At 44.2% G+C, this 17703-nt stretch overlaps 1 protein-coding gene across 8 annotated transcripts in view; it reads left to right on the forward strand.

The window, feature by feature from the left end:
- LOC118374574 (protein FAM131A-like) overlaps nucleotides 1-15955 on the forward strand; it is a 32594-nt gene extending 16639 nt beyond the window's left edge. For all 8 annotated transcript variants that reach the window (XM_052517218.1, XM_052517032.1, XM_052516999.1 and 5 more), the window contains 2 exons: nucleotides 9548-9679; nucleotides 10446-15955. In XM_052517218.1, coding sequence (XP_052373178.1) covers nucleotides 9548-9679; nucleotides 10446-11059 — 746 coding nt within the window. In that variant the 3' untranslated portion in view covers nucleotides 11060-15955. The remainder of the gene's footprint in view (nucleotides 1-9547; nucleotides 9680-10445) is intronic.
- Nucleotides 15956-17703: the final 1748 nt, after the last annotated feature.

Consider the following 17703-nt stretch of genomic DNA (forward strand, 5'->3'; position numbering starts at 1 on the left):
ACAAAATAAGTTACAAACAATGCAAAAAAAAAATAAAAAAAATAGCACAGTTGGTTAGGAGCCCGTAAAACGGTAGCCATCCCCTCCGACACCATTATGACTTAGACTTAAAGAAAAAGAAAAACCCTAGCACTATGGGTCATAGGACTTCCTGTGTGTGAAGGCTGAGTTTAGGACTGAGCCACAGTGAAATGGGCTCCCGAGTGGTGAAGTGGTCTAAGACACTGCATCTTAGTGCAAGAGGCGTCACTGCAGTACTTGGTTCAAATCCAGGCTGCATCACATCTGGCAGTGCCATAGGGTGGTTGGGAGTGCCATAGGGTGGTGCACAATTGGCCCAACGTTGTCTGGGTTTGGCCATCATTGTAAATAAGAAATTGATCTTAATTGACATGCCTAGTTAAATAAAGGTTTGTTGTGTCTTTGGCGTCATTAAACTGAAGACTTATTTTTATCAAATAAATTCTCTGTAATTATTAGTATGTGATTAAACTAACTTAATCATGTGAATGTAATTACAGTGCCTTGCGAAAGTATTCGGCCCCCTTGAACTTTGCGACCTTTTGCCACATTTCAGGCTTCAAACATAAAGATATAAAACTGTATTTTTTTGTGAAGAATCAACAACAAGTGGGACACAATCATGAAGTGGAACGACATTTATTGGATATTTCAAACTTTTTTAACAAATCAAAAACTGAAAAATTGGGCGTGCAAAATTATTCAGCCCCTTTACTTTCAGTGCAGCAAACTCTCTCCAGAAGTTCAGTGAGGATCTCTGAATGATCCAATGTTGACCAAAATGACTAATGATGATAAATACAATCCACCTGTGTGTAATCAAGTCTCCGTATAAATGCACCTGCACTGTGATAGTCTCAGAGGTCCGTTAAAAGCGCAGAGAGCATCATGAAGAACAAGGAACACACCAGGCAGGTCCGAGATACTGTTGTGAATAAGTTTAAAGCCGGATTTGGATACAAAAAGATTTCCCAAGCTTTAAACATCCCAAGGAGCACTGTGCAAGCGATAATATTGAAATGGAAAGAAAATCAGACCACTGCAAATCTATCAAGACCTGGCCGTCCCTCTAAACTTTCAGCTCATACAAGGAGAAGACTGATCAGAGATGCAGCCAAGAGGCCCATGATCACTCTGGATGAACTGCAGAGATCTACAGCTGAGGTGGGAGACTCTGTCCATAGGACAACAATCAGTCGTATATTGCACAAATCTGGCCTTTATGGAAGAGTGGCAAGAAGAAAGCCATTTCTTAAAGATATCCATAAAAAGTGTTGTTTAAAGTTTGCCACAAGCAACCTGGGAGACACACCAAACATGTGGAAGAAGGTGCTCTGGTCAGATGAAACCAAAATTGAACTTTTTGGCAACAATGCAAAACGTTATGTTTGGCGTAAAAGCAACACAGCTCATCACCCTGAACACACCATCCCCACTGTCAAACATGGTGGTGGCAGCATCATGGTTTGGGCCTGCTTTTCTTCAGCAGGGACAGGGAAGATGGTTAAAATTGATGGGAAGATGGATGGAGCGAAATACAGGACCATTCTGGAAGAAAACCTGATGGAGTCTGCAAAAGACCTGAGACTGGGACGGAGATTTATCTTCCAACAAGACAATGATCCAAAACATAAAGCAAAATCTACAATGTAATGGTTCAAAAATAAACATATCCAGGTGTTAGAATGGCCAAGTCAAAGTCCAGACCTAAATCCAATCGAGAATCTGTGGAAAGAACTGAAAACTGCTGTTCACAAATGCTCTCCATCCAACCTCACTGAGCTCGAGCTGTTTTGCAAGGAGGAATGGGAAAAATTTTCAGTCTCTCGATGTGCAAAACCGATAGAGACATACCCCAAGCGACTTACAGCTGTAATCGCAGCAAAAGGTGGCGCTACAAAGTATTAACTTAAGGGGGCTGAATAATTTTGCACACCCAATTTTTCAGTTTTTGATTTGTTAAAATAGTTTGAAATATCCAATAAATGTCGTTCCACTTCATGATTGTGTCCCACTTGTTGTTGATTCTTCACAAAAAAATACAGTTTTATATCTTTATGTTTGAAGCCTGAAATGTGGCAAAAGGTCGCAAAGTTCAAGGGGGCCGAATACTTTCGCAAGGCACTGTAACTAGGAAGTCGGGGCACCAAGAAAGATATTCAGATTACAAAGTTATAATTTTTCTAATATAACTTACAGATATTTTAATATCTGATCAATTAGTCTAATAATTAATTAATTATTATTTACCTCATTCCAAACGTCGTAAATTGTTGGTTTTCTGCACGAACCCAATCTTCACTATGAGTCATCCATACATCAATTGTCTCAATAATATATTTATTAACTAACTAAATAATCACAGAAATGCACACACTAACAAACAAGTAGATATGGTCACAAGGAAATGATAGGGGAATGTGGGCTAAACCGGCTTGGTAGACAAAGGGACTGAGAAGGGCGCGAAAGATAAAACACACCCAACAAAGTTGATAATTATGACAATTGAAATGCTAATCCTTTGCACATGAACGCTCACTCATTCGGGAATAATTGCAATCTATATATATATATTTACTCTCAGTGTGTCATTGTGATCTCTGTTGGAAAGTTTGTTTCTGTTGGAGAGTTTGTCCGCCCTCTCTCTCTCTCTCCCGTGGTTAGAATACATAGTTCAGAGTAACATTCAGCAATGTTGTTATAGAATAGATGTTTTAACGGTTGTAGGTCCTCGCATTCACGGGTACATAAATTCTAGCTGCAGACTAGTAATTAGCATCGAAGAGTAGCTCTTATTCTGTCGGTATCGATAGTCTCAGAGTTTAACCACGTGGTATGGTTAAGAATTCTGCAATCTACTCAAACCTTATCCCTCTCGGTTATCGAGGTAAGCTGGTCTGAAGATAAATTCCCAAGGTGGGGGCTGTATTCAGAAGAGCAGAAAAAGACTGTCCCATGACGCCAGATCAATGTTTGTGCTCATGGGGCGGGCCAATGAGTTAGTTAACTTTAAAGGGAATTGGGTTCCCTTTCATTAAACAGTTTAACATCACATTACATAAATTCACAAATAGTAATCTTTAACTTATTCATTTTATACAACAATTAGATGCAAGCCTCATAACTGAGACTCTTGTATAAACAGTGTTATGATAATGTGGCTGTATTGTCTCTCATGAGTTTCACAAACATTAGACAAAATAGAACGGTCGTAGCTGGATTCTTCCCCGACCGTGTACACCTTCTCCAAAACATGTACTGTAATTGCTGGACTATTAAGCGCACCTGAATATAAACCCCACCCACTGAATTACTGAAAAATATGTATTTTGTACATAAATAAGCCGCACATGTCTATAAGCCGCAGGTGCCTAACGGTACATTGAAACAAATGAACTTTACACAGCCTTTAAACGAAACACGGTTTGTAACAAAAATTAAACCGTGGCCTACCAAGAAAGTCATTGGTCACTATCTTCCTCCTCCTGTGCACTGAAGCCATCTCCTTCGGTGTCAGAGTTGAATAGCCTCAGAGTTGCTTCATCCGATGTTGGATCGTTTTCATTGTCGCTCTCGTCACTTTGATCCGGAGGCAAATACCCCGCTGAGCTCATGCTGCCTCTTCAACACGCAGCAGTCCAGCCTTTCGAAACCCGTTGATGATAGTGTATATTTTGACAATGCTCCACGCTGTCAGGACCCACTGGCAGACTTGACCATAAGTTGCTCTTCACATGCGGCCCGTTTTAGTGAAGGATTTCTCCCCACTTGTCATCCAAGCCTCCCACTGAACAAGGAGCACCACCTTAAATGCACGATTTACACTGATGTCGAGTGGCTGCAAATACTTTGGGCCATCTGCTTTTCTTCCTTCTGAAAGCTGTTGTTGTCTTTTTGCACTGAGTCAGTTCCTCACGTTGCTTTCCAACGTCTTATCATCGACTCATTAAGGCCAAGCTCCCGTGCAGCAGCTCTATTTCCTTTTCCAACAGCCAGATCGATCGCCTTCAACTTGAAAGCTGCATCGTATGCATTTCTCCGTGTCTTTGCCATGATGAGGGTGACACAATTACTACCGTAATCAGAATGATGGGAAGTTTGAGCGCGCTCGATTTACGTCACATTATGTGACGGTGCTCAGTTTTTTGGCGGCATGAATCTTGTGAAAGCGGGAAAAATGCATAAATTAGCCGCGTCATTGTATAAACTGCGAGGTTCAAAGCGTGGGAATAAAGTAGCGGTTTATAGTCCAGAAATGACGGTACATTGTTCAATTCTCAGGTTCTATGCTGGAGAAGAGGTTCCTTTGTTCTTCTGTGAAAACTCACTCTCTTATACTCTGGCCACGAGGAGATAACTCCTCAAGGAATTTATGACCTGCCTAACATAGCCTGTTGGTAGGGGGTGATAGAGAGAGGGGGATGGTGCAGAAAGAGGGGGATGGTACTCGCTATCCCCAAAGAGGGCAATGTCATGACATTCCCCCCCTGGTGGTTTGGATCTTGTTTATCCTGCATGTTACAAATCAACATAAAAAATAATGACCACGTAGTGTCCTGTTTGTAGATCATCGTTGTCGTCCCTTCTGGTGATTAAACTTGGTTGGCTCTCTGAAAGCGGAGCAGTCCACTACAAGGATGGGCAGTTGATGTCCGGTTGGTGATCGCCGTTGCGGTCCCCCCCCTCTGGTGGTTTACCTTGGTAGGCTCTCTGACAGCAGGGCATGCTGCCACAAGGATGGGCAGTTGATGTCCGGTTGGTGATCGCCGTTGCGGTCCCCCCCCTCTGGTGGTTTACCTTGGTAGGCTCTCTGACAGCAGGGCATGCTGCCACAAGGATGGGCAGTGGGTGTCCGGATTTGGGATCGCCGTTCCAGACCCGTCGTCTGATTGTCATCCAGACTGGAAGATCTGGGCAGTAACTGAGGCAGATGTTAACAACGCACACACACTCATGAAATATATATACTTACATTCGAAGATATAGAAAATATAGTTCTCACACAAAAATCATCTAATTGGACTGTATTCTATATATGTCCAATGTTCTGGCAAAATGACTATCATGGCATTGTCTCTAATGCCATATCTAGGGTTATCCTACTTGGTGTGTTGCTTAGGCACTATCCTAAGTTGATAACTATATGATAAGTTTACAGCTGTAAGACACTAGTTTTGGGCAGTCTACAGGGATGACCTATGCACTTCTGGGAAGAAAACTGGAGTGCTGGAGAGTCAAAGGCCAAGAAGTAAATGTTCAACTTTACTAAGCCTGGTATTTTCTTGGACCCTTAAGTGATCCTAGCATAAATCCTAATTGGATGTTCCGTTGTGCATGTGCGTTTATGCTTACACAAGCGCGTATGTCAAGGGAAGAAAACCAAGGATCCTGGAAGATTACAACTTGTTCAGAATGAGTCAGACGTAGTCAGGTAATTTTCAGGTCAATGCCTGGAGGTCAGTCAGAATTGGTGTCGAGGGAGTCTGTAGTGGTTTATTCACAGAGACAGCTGGCTCGAAATCATGAAAAGAATGGTCTATCAGGTTGGCTGATGGAATGTGTCATGGTATCGTAACATCTCCTTGGATCGGATTCTTCGCCAAGAGGTTTCTAAACGTCTTTTTCCCAAGGGGTGCATTCGACAGATATCCCTCATGAATGACTGCATTGCAGCTAGCGTTAGGGGAAGACAGTGTGGTCAGTGGAGAAGGCACTGTGGCCTGTGACCATACCTGGTTGGTTTTCCAATCCATCAATGGGAGTAACTGATCCATCAAGTCTGCTCCAAGTAGCAGGGGTACAGTTTTGAGGCTGGTAACATACACATGGTAACATACACAGGGTGAACGAGCGATACGTCCTGGAAGTGTAGTTTCAGCATGACTCTCAATGTGAAAGGCGAGGTAGTCTGAGTGACCCCTCGAAGTGTAGTGTCGCATTGTTCCACTTTTAACCAACGTTTGGTTGGCTTCACAAGCCTTTTGAAATCATCAAACAATGTTTGAGAGATGAGTGATATTGTCGTCCCAAAATGACAAGTTAAGCAATCCTCCAGGACTGTTTCCAGGTATGGGCGTTTAGATTCGTGTTTAGTGGACATATTCCCCACAAAGTGGAGTGGTCATTCGCAAGGACGTGATGTGCCATTTCTGTTCAAGGTGGAAACAGATGGACTTTTCAGGTTTTGAGTGTGCTTGGCTTTACCGAAGTGTTTGACCTTTTTCTTCGCAACCTTTGTATCAGAGTCTATAGACAAAGCTCGGGGGCTTGTTTCTTGATCAAGCGGGTCCTGGATAGGGTCTCGAATGAGAACAGGTAAAATTTGAACTTTAACGTCCTTGCTATGGGTGTTAATTCCTGCGGACTTGGTGTCCGGTAATTCCCCGTCTAGTCCTTATGACCTATCTTTTACCCTTTTCACAAATTGTTCTCGCCTTAGTTCATTACGTAGTGGAACTTCTGGAGAACATTGGTGTACGTTTTGATTGTCCTTCAACCCTTTGTTACCCTTGTGTTCTGACGCTTTTTGTGGGTTGGGTGCAGGAACGTAGCGAACAGGTCGATTGTAGCGGTAGTCATGTTAATGGTGACGTACTTTACAGTTATTTAGACTGCGGAGGTTATTGGAATCATGGTTTCGTGGTAGAAACAGTTGTTGTGCGTCATCTCTCAATGCTCCAATACCTGATAATGCACCCTCTAATCGTCAAAACCGAGTGGTCAGGGCTTTTAGTGTTGTGAACTTTTCATGCCTCAAAAGCTGTACTTGCAAGCTCTCTGTTTTGTAAGATCGGCAAGCCAACGTGGGTTGCAGGGCCCAAGTAGGTAATGAAGGTGGGATACATGTTCGAACAGAAACATTTGTTTGAATGGTAACAGCTCTTTCATTCCTGTTTCAGTGGGTAGGGGCAGGCCAATGACTTAGTTAACTTTAAAGAGAATTGGGTTCCCTTTCATTCAATAGTTTAAAATCGGTTTAAAATCTGTTTTACTGTTGTGTTATTTCTTTACCTGCCTATTGTTCACCTAATACCTTTTTTGCACTATTGGTTAGAGCATTTCACTGTTAGGTCTACACCTGTTGTATTCGGCACACGTGACAAATACACTTTGATTTGATTTTATATTGGTCCTATTTTATGTACAAGTGTGTATTAATACACGTGTGCATTGGAAATGTTTTTTTTTTGCATATCTCAACTCTCCCTGAGACACCCTCGGAGAGTGGTCATTATCAACTATTATGGTTAAGTGCCTTGTTCAAGTGCACATCAGCAGATTTCTCACCTTGTCTGTGCGAGGATTCAAACTAGTGACCATTCAGATACTGGCCCAAGGCTCTAACCGCTATGCAACCTGCCACCCCGCTATGCTACCTGCCACCCCCGCTGAGCTACCTGCCACCCCCCGCTGAGCTACCTGCCACCCCCCGCTGGGCTACCTGCCACCCCCCGCTATGCTACCTGCCACCCCCCGCTGAGCTACCTGCCACCCCCCGCTGGGCTACCTGCCACCCCCCGCTGGGCCACCTGCCACCCCCCGCTGGGCTACCTGCCACCCCCCGCTGGGCTACCTGCCACCCCCCGCTGGGCTACCTGCCGTTTGTGTGACATACAGATCTGAGATGGATCTCTCATTTCTGATTGTATATTTGTGTGACAGACTACATACAGTGCCTTGAAAAAGTATTCATCCCCCTTGGTGTTTTTCCTAGTTTTTTGCATTACAACCTGTCATTTAAATATATTTTTATTTGGATCTTATGGAATGGACATACACAAAATAATCCAACTTGGTGAAGTGAAATGCACAAAATATCTTGTTTTCAAAAAAATTGAAAAATAAAAACCTGAAAAGTGGTGCGTGCATATACATTCACCGCCTTTGGTATGAAGCTCCTAAATAAGATCTGGTGCAACCAATTACCTTCAGAAGTCACATAATTAGTTAAATAAAGTCCACCTGTGTGCAATCTAAGTGTCACATGATCTTTCACCTGATCTCAGTATATATACACCTGTTCTGAAAGGCCCCAGAGTCTGCAACACCACTAAAGCAATGGCTAGCACCAAGCAAGAGGCACCACGAAGACCAAGGAGCTCTCCAAACAGGCCAGGGACAATGTTGTGGAGAAGTACAGATCAGGGTTGGGTTATAAAAAATATCAGAAACTTTAAACATCCCATGGAGTACCATTTATATCCATTATTAAAACATGTAAAAAATATGGCACCACAACAAACCTGCCAAGAGAGGGCTAACCACCAAAACTCACGGACCAGGCAAGGAGGGCATTAATCAGAGAGGCAACAAAGAGACCAAAGATAACCCTGAAGGAGCTGCAAAGCTCCACAGTGGAGATTGGAGTATCTGTCCATAGGACCACTTTAAGCCATACACTCCACAGAGCTGGGCTTTACAGAAGAGTGGCCAGAAAAAAGCCATTGCTTAAAAAAAATAAGTAAACACGTTTGGTGTTCGCCAAAAGGCATGAAGGTACTCTGGTCAGATGAGACTAAAATTGAGCTTTTTGGCCATCAAGGAAAACGCTATGTCTGGCACAAACACCTCTCATCACCCCGAGAACACAATCCCAACATCTGTGGGGATGCTTTTCATCGGCAGAGACTGGGAAACTGGTCAGAATTGAAGGATGGCGCTAAATACAGGGAAATTCTTGAGGGAAACCTGTTTGTCTTACAGAGATTTAAGACTGGGACAAAGTTCACCTTCCAGCTGGACAATGACCCTAAGTATACTGCAAAAGCAACATACAAGGGGTTTAAGGGGTAACTTTGAAATGTCTTGGAATGGCCTAGTCAAAGCTCACACCTAAATCCAATTGAGAATCTGTGGTATGACTTGAAGATTGCTGTACACCAGCGGAACCCATCCAACTTGAAGGAGCTGGAGCAGTTTTGACTTGAAGAATGGGCAAAAATCCCAGTTGCTAGATGTGCCAAGCTTATAGAGACATACCCCAAGAGACTTGCAACTGTAATTGCAGCAAAAGGTGGCTCTACAAAGTATTGACTTTCGGGGGGTGAATAGTTATGCATGGTTAAGTTTTCTCTTTTTTTGTCTTATGTTATATTGTGAAACAAACAACAAATATTTTGCATCTTCAAAGTGGTAGGCATGTTGTGTAACTCAAATGATACAAACCCCCAACAAATCCATTTTAATTCCAGCTTGTAAGGCAACAAAATAGGAAAAATGCCATTGGGGTGCAAGCCACTGTATCGGTGTTTTGTAAGTGTGAATTATTTCCAGTGTTTGCATATATATCCAGGTAACATGTCTATATGTTTGTATGACCTATGACCTCTCCGGTCTAGAATCTTGATGTGATGTCAGTCTATCGATATACTCTGTCTTCCACAGAAAAGACCTGTCAATCAAAAATCATATGCCGGCGTCATCATGGGCACTCAATGATGGGGCTCGATGTCTGACCTGTGTGTGTGTGTGTGTGTGTGTGTATTGAATGTTTGTGATATTGACGTCTAAACTATGTGTGTTTCAGGTGTGGCGGAGCAGTTTGCCATAGCGGAGGCTAAGCTGAGAGCCTGGTCGTCTGTGGATGGAGATGACTCTAATGACGACTCGTATGATGAGGACTTCATTCCTGCCAACGAGCCCACAACACAAAGCACAGGTAGTGTACACCTACACACACACACTCGTAATCAGACCTCCTCCAAAACTTCTAAAGATACCCAATTTGAGCCAATGCTACCCTATTACAACTGGAGTATCACTGAAGAGTGCAAAGTCCTCCTTTCTCATATCTTCATTTATTCCTACCTTGCTTTTTACCCTCCAGGCCCTGCACATCCTTTCCCCCATCCCCTTTTTCTGTCTCCTCTGTCTGTGTGGTGACGAGGCTGTCTGTAACTCTTATTGTCCCAGTGCCCTACTTTCGTCCTCTCACAAAAAAAGTTGGTCTCCGGTGAAATTTGATATCCCTCCTGCAAGTTTAATTTGATTATTTTGTTGCAGACAGTTTGTTGGCTGCGTGTGTGTATATGTATGGTTGTGTGTGGGGATGCCAATGCTTTTAGGCTGATTGCTTACTCCACTGCACCAAATATGACTGCTTTGTTTTGCTTCATAATGTCATTTATTTTAATTTAGTATGACGTATTTTATTCTGTAACACTACAGTATATGGCTGAAAAGTTGCCCCAAAGGCACAGATCTAAGATCAACTTGAATAACCTTCACCCTTTCCAGATTTAGCCTGATAAGTTAGTTTCATTAAATAATGAATCTGCTATAATTCCATAACAATACATTGCTCTCATCAGTAGAGATCATAGTTTTTCCTGACTACGTGACCTGACCTCATCAGGCACGGTCAGACATTAGCAGGGTCATTCAGTATACTTACTGTCTCTTTTCTCCCTCTTCTCTGTATCCAGAGGTGCCTCCTTATCTGAGGGACATTCTTCAAAGTCAGGTGTGTCAGCACCTGGGTCTGCGGGGGCCGTGCTGTGAGGGGGCCGGAGGAGGAGAGGGGGGAGAGAGGCCCTCTCCCACCTCCACAGTCACCCCCTGCTCCAGCCTCTATAGCCTGAATGAGCAACACCCCTTACTGCGAGATCTCACCCATCACTGCTGCAACAACTACGGTAACACCGCCGAGCTGGCTGCCAAGATCCTCTCGGCCCTGCAAGGGGGGGAGGAGCTGCTGTTGGCCCGCCTCCAGAGGGTGGGGCAGGGGGTTAGAGGGGGAGGGGACTTCAACAACCTGGAGGGTGGGAGGAGCCGGCCGGGGGGGGAGGAGTCACCTTGCTACTCTGTGACCTACTCCGAGACCTATCTGTCGCCCGGGGAAGACGAAGGTACGCCCTGCAAAGACTATGAGGGCACCGTGGGCCATGGAGAAGGACAGCGCGAGGTGTACCCACCTGACTATGCCACCCACAGGAAGGTCTCAGATGTAGCCTCCTCCGGGGTGGTGTCTCTGGACGAGGATGATGAAGAGGAGGAAAAGGAGGAGGAGGATAGGGGGAGAGAGCAGAGAAACCAATGACTGCCCTGTCATTGATTTTTGTTTCATCAGTTGTTCATCTCTCCGTCCCTCCCATGGCCTCTGACATGTCTAAACCTGTCTGCATGTTTTTTTCATGACTTGAACTCTTACTGCAGTGTAACCTCTCTGTCTTGGCGTCATCGCATCATGTCGATCCCCTACCCGCCTGCCCCCTTGACCATTTGATATGTATCAATATATTTTTGTCTTGAGGCGTCCAAACAATCTTTTCTATCAATGTGAAGCAGGAGAGCAGGACTGGCTGTCACAGGTAACAAGCCCAACGATTGGTCTGTGGTTTCAGGAAGGAGCTCACGGATTGGCCAGTGGGGTTCAGTGCTCCAGCCACCCACAACAAGAAAGCGAGTGATTGCTAAAAAATTAAAGGGACACAACTGACAGGAAAAAGACTGAACCTTAAAACTCTGAAATATCTCTGCATGTGTTTGCAAGTGCTGAACTGAACTTGTGTGCTGACCTGGTCTTGAGCACGTCGGTTCTGTAGTTTGGGCTGTTCTGTATAACCCCTCCCTTCCTCTGCCCCCAACCAGATACAGTATATCCCATTGGTGGACAGGTTCCACTGCATCCTGAAACCTGAAGCCCTTCCTCTCCTTTGCAAGAGATGTTGGACACGTTCCTCTGCCCAAGCGTTGCTGACGCATGCCAGATCTTACAATGCCTGGATAGGTATTTTACGTATCAGCTAACCACATATGATCCACCAATCTGGTGCCCGACAGCACAGTCGATGACGTGGCACGCAACCATTGGATGATGCATGCAATGTCTGAGAAGGGGAGCGCTACCCCCTAGCATCCTTCTGGGCATGGCTTGCTGAGTATGCCAAACTACCGTATGTAACCTGTCACCAACAGTTATGAGCAAATGCTGGAATGTCTTAAAAGTGACAGGAAATATGTATTTTAAAAACAAAAAAATATTTGTCACAAATGATGACAGAAATGATATGCTTTTATTGTACTAGTTTTCTATCATTCAACATGTTATTATAATTATTCTGAATATCATTATGACTAACCGTCATAATGACATACTATAGCTACCATATTTTGTTTTTGGTTCTATGGTTTCCTATATGGAATTCTTAAGACCAATGTTTCTCTTAAAAAACAACGAAGACAAAAACACAAATAGAATGTTCCAGAAGTGACCCTTTGATGAAAGAGATGCTGTTTGGTGGAGAAATTGTTGTACAGAAACCTAGTTTCAGTGAAGAGGTGTTGCGTTGCATTGGAGATTTTCTATATTTTTGTATGCATTGTCTTGCTTTAATCCTTGCCTATGCGGCGTGCCAGTGTATGTGGTTTTTGCACGAAGCTAACGTGGCTGTAGATTTCTCCTTTCTTTGTTATCACTGTGTGATATAGTATACCGGGAAAAAAATACAATTATGATCAAAAAAAGGTTTATTTAATTTTGAAAGAGGATACTGTGATACGGTTTGTTATTGTCATGATCCTCAATGGGAAAAGTTTCCTTTTCTTTGCAATTATATCGGACTTCTTTCTTTCCTGTTCATAGATGCTCCTAAAGCAAAATTCCAAGTTAATTCTCTTTCCATTCTTTTTCAAAGGAGGTCAGGAAAAGGGCATTTTTTGTAAATATATCGAAATCATTCCATTGGCATGGTGATCTGAGGAACCTTAAATTGGTTCGGTCAGAGGGACTGTCACTCATACAACTCAGGAAGTCCCATTGGTTCAGAGCGTCAGTATATCCCGCCCCTACACAATGAGCCACTGTTCACTCATCCTCTTTCTCAGCGAGCGTGTGTGTGTGTTGGGAAATGTATTCACGATTAAATCACAGAATTAGTGTTCAGCTCACCTCTTCAACCCTTTACTGATTGTTCATGAAAGCCCTTGTGTGTGCGTGTGCGGTAAAATATTACAGTCAACTAGCTTGCATTTGTGCGTCCGCTCCAAAAACCCCTAATGCAACGATTCCCTTTTAAACAGTGTTTTAGTATACCAATGTTCTGACTGAAGATCAAAGGCTTGGCCTACATGATGCTTTTGGAAAGGACATTAACAGACCAATCACCGTTCTCCCTTTTTGGAAACTAAAAATGTGTTTTAGACTTTCTGCCAGAGAGATGATTAAAAGTAGAGGTGGTGTCATACATTTTAGCAACATGTTTTGAAATGTAACAACTGAATTATTTGATGATGACACTAACAACTGGTGGATTGAATGAGTCTGAAACACACATTCAACTCAGGGGAAACCATTACGGCTGTGCCTTCATTTATAAACTTTGACCTCTGATTGGTCATACGGTCAGGTCAGTTCCATTCATTCTGTCCAATGACAAATGCTAACCCACCATTGAGCCATAGATCCGCTTGACATCCACAACATGCGGACATTTATATTATGGTCCTACACAGAACTATTCACAATGTAGAAAGACACTTTGACAGCTGGGTGTTTTTTCTAGAATGCATCTTGTAATGCTTTCTGATTCTAATGCAGTGTTTTCTGCATCCATTTATCATGGTTGATTAGACTGTTTGGAGTACGAGTTTCTTACTTAGTGGTCTGCTCACTGTTCTTTTAAGTTTGAGTTGCAAATGTTTATCTTTCTGCCTCTACAGCTGTACGAAGTTGCTCATATGGTATTGGACCTCCTCTTTGACAAGGTCAAGGGTTAAAAGTCAAACTGGAGTTGTGTAAGGTTAGATCCTGTTCCATCTGTTTCCAGCTTGTCCTGGTGTTTAGAGGATTGGAGGGTTTGAGTATTGTCTATTTGGAGGGATACTGCGTCATTGTCCTTTCACTGACATTACAGAGAGGGGATGTTTGCGTCCGGGGCAAGGTTGTGATTTTGTCCTGATGCAACGACGTGTGTTGCATTGTTTTCTGTCCCCCCCAGTCTGGCTGCATTGCGCACTCACTGAACGTGTCCCCCTGGTGGTGTGTGACTGGCACCTTGGTTCCGGGCATCTCATTCACACACAACTGTCACACACACTCTCCCTCTGTCTCCATCTGTCTAATTTTCTCTCCCCTTTCTCATCCCCTTCTCCTTTCTGTCTCTGTCCCTTTGTCTCCTGCATCTCCTGTCTCCCACTTTCACCCTCAGGCTGTTTCCATCTCCTTCTATCCCTCCTTCTCTCTCTTCCTCCCTCCCCCTATCCTTATTCACAGGAGCCCTCTCTTATGTAACTGGGGGACGGCAGGGCTGAGTGCTACCTTTGCCGACAGGCATTTAGCCAGCGATTATGAAAAACAACTGACGGACACGTAGAGCAATGGGAGATGTATCTCTCTTTATTTTATCCTCTCCTGCTATATGTCTCTTTATCGTTCCTGTCTCTCCTTCTGTCCTAATACTAGTCTTTTGAGGTTAACTGCCCCAAAAAGCTGATGGTGGTTGCTGTAAGAGGCGGGTGATATAACGGGGTGGCGCCACTGTCCTGTGATTGAATGAATGTCCTATGATTTATACTGCGTCAGCCAATGGGAATGAGTGTCCCTTAGTGTGGCACAGATGGATTTAAAGGGAGGTGTGTGTGTGTGTGTGTGTGTGTGTGTGTGTGTGTGTGTGTGTGTGTGTGTGTGTGTGTGTGTGTGTGTGTGTGTGTGTGTGTGTGTGTGTGTGTGTGTGTGTGTGTGTGTGTGTGTGTGTGTGTGTGTGTGTGTGTGTGTGTGTGTGTGTGTGAGAGATTGGAGAGAGTGGCAACATGTTCTGTGGGTGGCCTGTTGCTCTAGGCCAGTACTGACATTGGGCACTAATCACAGACTTTGTGTGTGATAGACATGGCCAGTGGCGAGTGGGAGGAGGCGATACACTAAGTTAACATTTTATTCTAAAATCAGGGGTATTAATATAGAGTTGGCCCCCCCTTTGATGTTATAACAGCCTCCACTCTTCTGGGAAGGCTTTCCACAAGATGTTGAACATTGCTGCGGGGACTTGCTTCCATTCAGCCACAAGCATTAGTGAGGTCGGGCACTGATGTTGGGCGATTAGGCCTGGCTCGCAGTTGGCGTTCCAATTCATCCCAAAGGTGTTCGATGTTGTTGAGGTCAGGGCTCTGTGCAGGCCAGTCAAGTTCTGCCACACCGATCTCAACAAATCATTTATGTATGGAAACAAGAAAGGGCCTTCCCCAAACTGTTGCACAAAGTTGGAAGCGCAGGATCGTCTAGAATTCCATGGCATGCTGTTGTGTTAAGATTTAACTTCACTGGAAGTAAAGGGCCTAGCCCGAAAGATGAAAAACAGCCCCAGACCATTACTGTTCCTCCACCAAACTTTATAGCTGGCACTATGCATTCGGGCAGGTAGAGTTTACAACCCATTTCATTAAGCTCCATAGGCAGTTTGGAGCTTGGTAGTTAGTGTTGCAACCAAGCTCTGTGAGCTTGTGTGGCCTACGACTTTGCGGCTGAACCGTTGTTGCTCCTAGACGTTTCCACTTCACATTACCAGCAGTTACAGTTGACCAGGGCAGCTCTAGCAGGGCAGAAATTTGACGAACTGACTTGCTGGAAAGGTGGCATCCTGTTGAACATCTAGATACTCCAGGCCCTCTGTTGAACATCTAGATACTCCAGGCCCTCTGTTGAACATCTAGACACTACTGGCCCTCTGTTGAACATCTAGACACTACTGGCCCTCTGTTGAACATCTAGATACTCCAGGCCCTCTGTTGAACATCTAGATTCTCCAGGCCCTCTGTTGAACATCTACATATTCCAGGCCCTCTGCTGAACATCTAGACACTACTGGCCCTCTGTTGAACATGTAGACACTACTGGCCCTCTGTTGAACATCTAGACACTACTGGCCCTCTGTTGAACATCTAGACACTACTGGCCCTCTGTTGAACATCTAGATACTACTGGCCCTCTGTTTAACATCTAGATACTCCTGGCCCTCTGTTGAACATCTAGATACTTAAGGCCCTCTGTTGAACATCTAGACACTACTGGCCCTCTGTTGAACATCTAGATACTCCAGGCCCTCTGAACATCTAGATACTACAGGCCCTCTGTTGAACATCTAGACACTACTGGCCCTCTGTTGAACATCTAGATACTCCAGGCCCTCTGAACATCTAGATACTACAGGCCCTTTGTTGAACTTCTAGATACTCCAGGCCCTTTGTTGAACATCTAGACACTACTGGCCCTCTGTTGAACATCTAGATATTCCAGGCCCTCTGTTGAACATCTAGATACTCCAGGCCCTCTGAACATCTAGATACTCCAGGCCCTTTGTTTAACATCTAGACACTACTGGCCCTCTGTTTAACATCTAGATACTCCTGGCCCTCTGTTGAACATCTAGATACTACTGGCCCTCTGTTGAACATCTAGACACTACTGGCCCTCTGTTGAACATCTAGACACTACTGGCCCTCTGTTGAACATCTAGACACTACTGGCCCTCTGTTGAACATCTAGACACTACTGGCCCTCTGTTGAACATCTAGACGCTACTGGCCCTCTGTTGAACATCGAGACACTACTGGCCCTCTGTTGAATATCGAGACACTACTGGCCCTCTGTTGAATATCGAGACACTACTGGCCCTCTGTTGAACATCTAGACACTACTGGCCCTCTGTTGAACATCTAGACACTACTGGCCCTCTGTTGAACATCTTGACACTACTGACCCTCTGTTGAACATCTAGATACTACTGGCCCTCTGTTTAACATCTAGATACTACTGGCCCTCTGTTTAACATCTAGATACTCCTGGTCCTCTGTTGAACATCTAGATACTACTGGCCCTCTTTTGAACATCTAGACACTACTGGCCCCCTGTTTAACATCTAGATATTCCAGGCCCTCTGTTGAACATCTAGATACTCCAGGCCCTCTGAACATCTAGATACTCCAGGCCCTTTGTTGAACATCTAGATACTTCTGGCCCTCTGTTTAACATCTAGATACTTCTGGCCCTCTGTTTAACATCTAGATACTACTGGCCCTCTGTTTAACATCTAGATACTCCTGGCTCTCTGTTGAACATCTAGATACTACTGGCCCTCTGTTGAACATCTAGATACTACTGGCCCTCTGTTGAACATCTAGATACTACTGGTCCTCTGTTGAACATCTAGATACTTAAGGCCCTCTGTTGAACATCTAGACACTACTGGCCCTCTGTTTAACATCTAGACACTACTGGCCCTCTGTTGAACATCTAGATATTCCAGGCCCTCTGAACATCTAGATACTCCAGGCCCTCTGAACATCTAGATACTTCAGGCCCTCTGTTGAAGATCTAGATACTCCAGGCCCTCTGAACATCTAGATACTCCAGGCCCTTTGTTGAACATCTAGATACTTCTGGCCCTCTGTTTAACATCTAGATACTTCTGGCCCTCTGTTTAACATCTAGATACTACTGGCCCTCTGTTTAACATCTAGATACTCCTGGCCCTCTGTTGAACATCTAGATACTACTGGCCCTCTGTTGAACATCTAGATACTACTGGCCCTCTGTTGAACATCTAGATACTACTGGTCCTCTGTTGAACATCTAGATACTTCAGGCCCTCTGTTGAACATCTAGACCCTACTGGCCCTCTGTTTAACATCTATACACTACTGGCCCTCTGTTGAACATCTAGACACTACTGGCCCTCTGTTGAACTTCTA

This window comes from Oncorhynchus keta, chromosome 1 (genome assembly GCF_023373465.1).
Source record: "Oncorhynchus keta strain PuntledgeMale-10-30-2019 chromosome 1, Oket_V2, whole genome shotgun sequence".
Classification (NCBI taxonomy): Eukaryota; Metazoa; Chordata; class Actinopteri; order Salmoniformes; family Salmonidae; genus Oncorhynchus; species Oncorhynchus keta.